We start from the raw sequence: 6,464 nt of genomic DNA on the forward strand, positions 1-6,464 counted from the left end.
GGGGTATCTGGGAGGCAGCAGGGAGGGTGCAGTCCCCAGGGCTGAGTGACCGCTGGAATGGGGAGGGGTGTGTGAGGGGAAAGGAGAGCCATGGGTGCTCTGGGTGCCCGGCTGAGCTCTGGGCAGACCTGGCAAGGTGGGTGGGACAGGAACCAGCTGTGGGACGTTTGGAATCGAGGCTGAAGCGCCAGAGAGGTCTTAACATGCAGAACGGACGTGGGAGCCAGCAGGGGAGCGCGGGTCGAGACACAGGGGGATGGACGAGGTCAGCCAGGGCAGCAATAGGGTGGTGGAAGCGGAGGGCCCTAGAGACAGGAAGGCCCCGAGGCTCAGGGAGGACATGGGCTCAGGGAGGTTGAGGAGCCATCAGCGGGAGCCAGTGGCTCAGGAAAGTCACAAAAGCAAAAGGAAGACCTTTCTCTGTAGGATCGGGTGTTTATGACCCGCAAAGCCCTTAGAGAAATGACCAGCTGGTTTCCAGCACCCGGGAGGTGTGGGAGGGGGGAAAGTGGGCGTCGTCTCGCCACACCTGGCCGACAGCAGCCAGGCACCTCCTCCTTCTCTGGCAACTGTCCCTGGCCAGTGTGGCTGTCATCTTTCCCCGAGTGGGGTGTCTCTCTCGCGCACACTGTCCCCTCCACACCCAGGACAGGCCTGGTCCGTGCAGGCAGCAGCGTGTGCTCTAGCGCCTGGTTCTGAGGGCCTCTCTGCGAGTCAGGGTGCGGTCAGCAGTCCTCAGCTTCCCGTGCCACCTCGCTAACGTGAAGGACCACCGTGTTCGAGTCCCCGTCACACTGAGCAGACAGGCCGCGCGTGTACACCAAACACCCTAGATCCAGGTTCCAGACCTGCCACCCCAGGGGGACCTGTACGGGGTGCAGCCTCTGCAGTCTCAGCTCCTCACTGTTAAGCGAGGTAACCTCCGTCACGGACCGTGAGGGGAGCGCACCGGGAACTCCGCACAGGCCGGGGCGCGGCTGGGCTGTGCAGAGGGCCTAACCCGGTGCGGGGAGGCTAATTGACGCTAACGAGCGAGTCAAGCCAAGGACTACCTCACCTCCTGCTCCTGAACACGAGTCACCCGGATTAATTAACAAGCCCCACGCCCTACCCCACAAGCCAGTTCACCAGGGCTCAAATTTCCCGCTAGAACCGTAACCTCACGGAGCTCTCTAGGAAGCCACTTCCTGTGAAACCACTTCCTCCCCTGCGTGTGGAGCTGGTGTCTCGCTGACTGGCCTCGCGCTCTCTTGCTGGCTCTCACTTCCCTTAAGACATCCATCCATCCACCGTGACCAGGCAAATACATGCGTCCTGGCCAAAGGCAACTTGAGTGAGTCCCACTTTTCCCAGTTAGTCCAGCTAGATTCAGTGCACTGCCCTGGCTGGTGTGGCTCAGTGGATAGAGCGTTGGCCTTCGGACTGAAGGCTCCCAGGTTTGATTCTGGTCAGAGCACATGCCCGGGTTTCGGGCTCCATCCCCAGTGTGGGGCGTGCAGGAGGCAGCCGATCAATGATTCTCTCTCATTATTGATGTTTCTATCTCTCCCTCTCCCTTCCTCTCTGAAATCAATAAAAATATTTTTTAAAAAGAAGATAAATAAATAAATAAGTTCCGTACACCTTCTTTCCGGGCTGGGTTGGAGATTCCTGGACTCAAAACCTGAAACATGCTTTTATATCTTGCAACTTATGACAGTAACAACCGCAAAAACTACTTCTGCTGTTTTCTGAATGGCTTCCATGAAAACACGGGTTATAATTTTCCAAAACGTATAAAGGCAAGCAGCCCTTGCTGTAGGTAAGACCCTCTGGTCCGTTCAGACAGGTAAACCTGAATGGTTCCAGGTGAACAGCCTGGAATTAACTGCGGGCTTCACCCAAGTACACTCCAGGTGAACTGCCTACTGACCTGGGTAATTTACGTTCCAATTCAGGAGCCTAATAGCGAACGGCCACATTCCATGCCAAACAGGTCTCACCAAGTGTGAGAGCGACGTACCTCCTGGAGCCTGGCTCTGCTCCTGGCAGCTCGACTCTGGCCCGCGGGGGCCGGGGCGTAGCCCCTTTCAGGTCCGGGGCGTCTCTCTGATTCCCAAAGGGCTGAGTAACGTTCATCTGCTGGTTCCGTCACCTGCGCCGCTTCCACTTCCATAGGCTGACCGTTCTGGATGGTGTTGGAAGGGGCAACAAGGGGAGAGAAGCCGCCCAGGTGTCACTGCCGATGTCCCAGGAGGCACCGTGGGCCGCTGCCCCCGATCCCGACCTTTCCCAAGAGGCGCTGTCAGCTGGAGTGTGCTGCGCACAGCCCGATGACCACGCTGGAGGACCTGGCTGCGCCGGACAGACACCTCCCTTCCCCGGCAGCGGGCCCACAAGGTGGGTCTCAGATCCCCCAAAAGGGGACTTGGTTCTGCTTGAGCCTCTGCCTGAACCCCTCGAACACCATAAAGGCTACTTTAAGGGTGACGGCAGCAACAGGACACTGCCACCAGACAGAAAGCTCACCTGCAGGCCACCCCGAGCTGACGGGGCCCCTTCCACACTCAGAGGAGCTGGTGTGGACGGTCCCGGGGACGTGGGGCCACGGGGCCTGCCCTCCGCACAGCCCCGGGCCATGCTCCCCTTGGCTTTCTCAGACAGCAACGACTCCGGCTGGGGCTCTGGCTGGGGCTGGCCGTGGCCCGGCTGGAGTTTAAAGTGCCGGGCCAGTCCCCCGTTCCCTATGTATGACTTTCCACACGTCTGACACCTGAAGGCTCTGGGCCTCAGGGAGCTGCTCGGCAAGTCAAAGAGCGCCTGCTTGTCCCTCTGCTCCTCCTCCTCTTCCACACTCAGTTCTGAATAATCGTCCGAGTCGGACGGGTGGCTGTCGGCCAAATCCTCCATCCGTATGAATTTATAATCTTTGGCTTTATACTTGGGAGGTCGAGATATCCGCCCAGAACGTGTTTTCACTTTGAAAGGTTTTTTTAGTTTCTCAGTGTGTTTTGTATGCAAGTTGGAAATAAATAAATTTGCTGAACTGGATGAAACAGATGTTACTGCTGGCTGGTCGGAGGCTGACTGAGGAGCCGACGTGGCGCCGAGTCCATTTGGCGCCTGGGGGGCCACAAGTCTCACCGCAGGGACCGGCTGGAGGGCGGGCAGTGGCCTCTGGAGCAGCACCTGGACAGGAGGCTGCGGCCGGGCGCTCAGGAGGAGCTGTGCCCTGGGCAGCTGAGGGCTGGCGACGCTGAGCCCCAACACGCGGCACTGCCTTCCGGGCGGCTGGGTCGGCCGGGCTGTCCTGGGATAGACAGTGGCCAGCTGGGGCTTCGGCCTTTCCTGACCTTTCGTTTCTCCAGACGTTACCGTGACACAGATGGTTTCCAGTTGCTTTAAAAAGAAAAGAAGCATTTAGCTTATCAATGTTTCTGCAATTTTGCTCTCATCTTAAATCCACCATGGACATTTTTTCTACATTATAAAATGCACCCCGGCCGCCGTGTCTGAGTTGTTGGGTGTCGTCCCGTGCACTGAAAGGCTGCTGGTTCAATTCCCAGTCAGGGTGCACGACAGGTGCTGGGCTCGATCCCTGGTCGGGGGTGTGAAAGCAGCAACCAATCAATGTTTTAGTCTCACATTGATGTTTCTCTCTTTCTCTTTCCCTCCCTCTCTCTCTAATTATCAATAAAAAAATCTTTAAAAAAATAAAATTATGCCCAACCAGCATGGCTCAGTGGTTGAGCGGTGACCTATAAACCAGGAGGTCACGGTTCAATTCCCGGTCAGGGCACATGCCCGGGTTGCAGGCCCCAATCGATGATTCTCTCTAGTCATTGCCGTTTCGATCTCTCTCCCTTTTCCTTCCTCTCTGAAATCAATAAAAATGTATGAAAAAATAAAATTATAAAATGCATCTCAAAAATCTATGTAATAAAAAAAAGTCTACGTAATATAGGGTATCCCAAAAAACGTATACACACACTTTGAATAATTATAAAAGCAGTGCTTATTCAAATACATTTCATTCTTGAAATGGAGCCGTCACCTGTTAAAGTGTGTAGTTTTGGGGACAGCCTGCATATCTGTACCGTTTATAGTGATGTTTCTGAACCTTTCTCACCAAGTGATACATTTAGTCACATCCACAGGTTAGTGTGGAAGCATTTGCACACTAAGTAATAGAAGTGCGTGTGCCAAACCCTATTGTTTTAGAACTACCACAGCACAAACATGGCCTAAACTTTTGATCTGCTATGGCCACTGGTTTACCATGTGGGTGCCACACGGGATACTTTGTTCCACGTTCGTTTCATTGAGCAGACTTTCTGAGTCCCTCTGGGTGCCAGCGTACACATCAGCAAAGCCTGCCTCCCCGGAGGAGGCGGGTAGTTAGTTCCCCTGCCTGCCTCAGTTGCCTGCAGACGAGCTGCATCGGGACCTCCTGCCCTGAAATCTGTACTTTCAACAGCTCCACTGCTGATTCTGAAGGCAGAGAGGTTCCCTAAGGAATGCAGACAGGAAAGCAATGCCACCTGCCACCTGGGGCAACAGGGGCAGTGACTCCCAGGAGTGGGTGGCTTCCCAGAAGAGATGACCTCTGGGGTGGGGGGCCCTGGAGGCTGAGTAGAATTTTTCCAGGTGGGAAGGTATTCCAGGTGTAAGAAAAACAGGGCGCGGCTATTAGAAGAAGCTAGCAGTTTCTGAGGGGCAGGAACGGGAGGGACGGGAACAGCCTGACCGTAGGTGTGTGTCCACTGGGGCTGTGCCTTCCGATCCACACCACCCCAAAGAGAACCCCCTTTTCTAAATGCACCCCCGGCATGCCGCTCCTCTTCCACATGTTCAACGGCACCCCCTTCCCAATCTAGTGCGGACACCACCTCTTCCACAACCGCTTCTGACCCCTCAGCCAGAAACCTCTTTCTCTAAGGCATTTAGCCCTTCCCCTGTGCCTCTAGCTTTCTTTTCTTTAAATATGTTTTTATTGCTTTTAGAGAGAGAGGGGAAGGGAGAAGGATAGAAACATGTGTCCTGGCCGGGAATCGATCCAGTGACCTCTTGGTTCATGGGCAACACCGGCAGTGTCCTCTAGCTGTCTGTGATCAGAAGCTATGAGTCCCGTTTTACCTCCCTGGTTAGATTATCGCCTCCTTAGGGGCAAGGGGCACATCTTGTTTGCCTCTGTGGCCTCCGTGGCGCAGCTCGTGCTCCAAGAGTATTAGCTGAACAGGCCGCACAATTACATTATTGTGATTTCAGGTAGAATTTATATCCTCCCTTGAAATATTAATGTTTATTGCATATAACATTATTATATTTAAAATAATTTTTCTTGAAATATTAAAAAATATTTTTTAAAAACCACACACACACACAAAGAATTTATATCCTTCCAATTAGATGAGCTACAGAACACAATCACGCCTCCTAACTGTAGTTGTTTGCTTTCATGTGGTGGAAAATGCCATTTTTGGACTCTTTCCTAAGTTGTCACACCAAACCCAAAAGGCTGTGGCCACATTCAACAGGCCCTGGAGGGCAGCCACACGCGGGGGACCCTGGGCAGTCACCTAACCTCTCTGAGCCTGTTCCTGGTCTGTAAACGCTGATACAACACAGCACGGGGCCAGGCTGGGAGCAGTGTGTGCAGGCGACAGCCACCCTCACCCTCTGACTGCTCAGACGTGCTGTGTCCAGCGCGTGCAGGAGGAAGCAGTTTGGGCAGAATCGTACTTGTCTTCTCCAACTTTAGCTAGACAACTCTCCAGGGTCGATGAGGAAGTGGGTACAGCTCCAAGAAGCCGAAATCACCGGGTGCGGGGAGGGGACCTCGACCACGAGGACTGTCCATTCTGTTCTCTGCCCACCTGGAGGAAGAAGCGCCTGGGGGAAGCTGGGATGAGGGGCGCCTGTCATTCACGGCGCAGTGCTAAAAGGGGACCTGGGCTTCGGGGGCTACAAGACCCTGTTTCATTCCCCACCTCCCTGCTAACCAAGAGCCTGGCACCCTGGAAAGGATGCCACTGGGAAAGGCGGTTTTGTGGTATATTTTTTGTATATTTCATGCATGAAGGGTATGGCAGGCGCTGTGCTGAGCACTGAGTTACAAATCCAGGCGCTACTACTGCAGGGCGCCAAGTCCGCACCCCCCATCACATCGCACTTAACTCTGCAGGCGGGAGGTTGAGCATCGACCTAGGAGCCTGGAGGTCACGGTTCCAGCCCCAGAAGGGGGGGGGGCGTGCAGGAGGCAGCCGATCAATGATTCTCTCTCATCACTGATGCTTCTATCTCTCCCCCGCCTCTGCCTTCCTCTCCGAAATCAATAAAAAATATACTTTTTAACAAAAAATGTACTTAATTCTGTCCTGAGTCTCAGCAGCTGCCACCGGAAAAGTTCTCGGCGTTGGCTCCTGGGAACCCATCCGGGTCTCTCGCTACCGCGGCCCCTGTGGCTCCCAGCACCTGCCGGTGAG

General features: G+C 54.5%; 1 protein-coding gene across 1 annotated transcript in view; it reads right to left on the reverse strand.

Annotated features, from left to right (window-relative positions):
- Positions 1-5,839, reverse strand: part of ZNF839 (zinc finger protein 839) — a 9,633-nt gene extending 3,794 nt beyond the window's left edge. Inside the window, exons 1-4 of the mRNA XM_014531620.1 lie at positions 5,778-5,839; positions 5,656-5,734; positions 2,509-3,378; positions 2,003-2,167 (exon numbers count right to left, since the gene is read on the reverse strand). Of these exons, the coding sequence (XP_014387106.1) occupies positions 2,003-2,167; positions 2,509-3,378; positions 5,656-5,734; positions 5,778-5,839 (1,176 nt within the window). The remainder of the gene's footprint in view (positions 1-2,002; positions 2,168-2,508; positions 3,379-5,655; positions 5,735-5,777) is intronic.
- Positions 5,840-6,464: the final 625 nt, after the last annotated feature.

This window comes from Myotis brandtii, unplaced genomic scaffold, assembly GCF_000412655.1.
Source record: "Myotis brandtii unplaced genomic scaffold, ASM41265v1 scaffold819, whole genome shotgun sequence".
Lineage (NCBI taxonomy): Eukaryota > Metazoa > Chordata > Mammalia > Chiroptera > Vespertilionidae > Myotis > Myotis brandtii.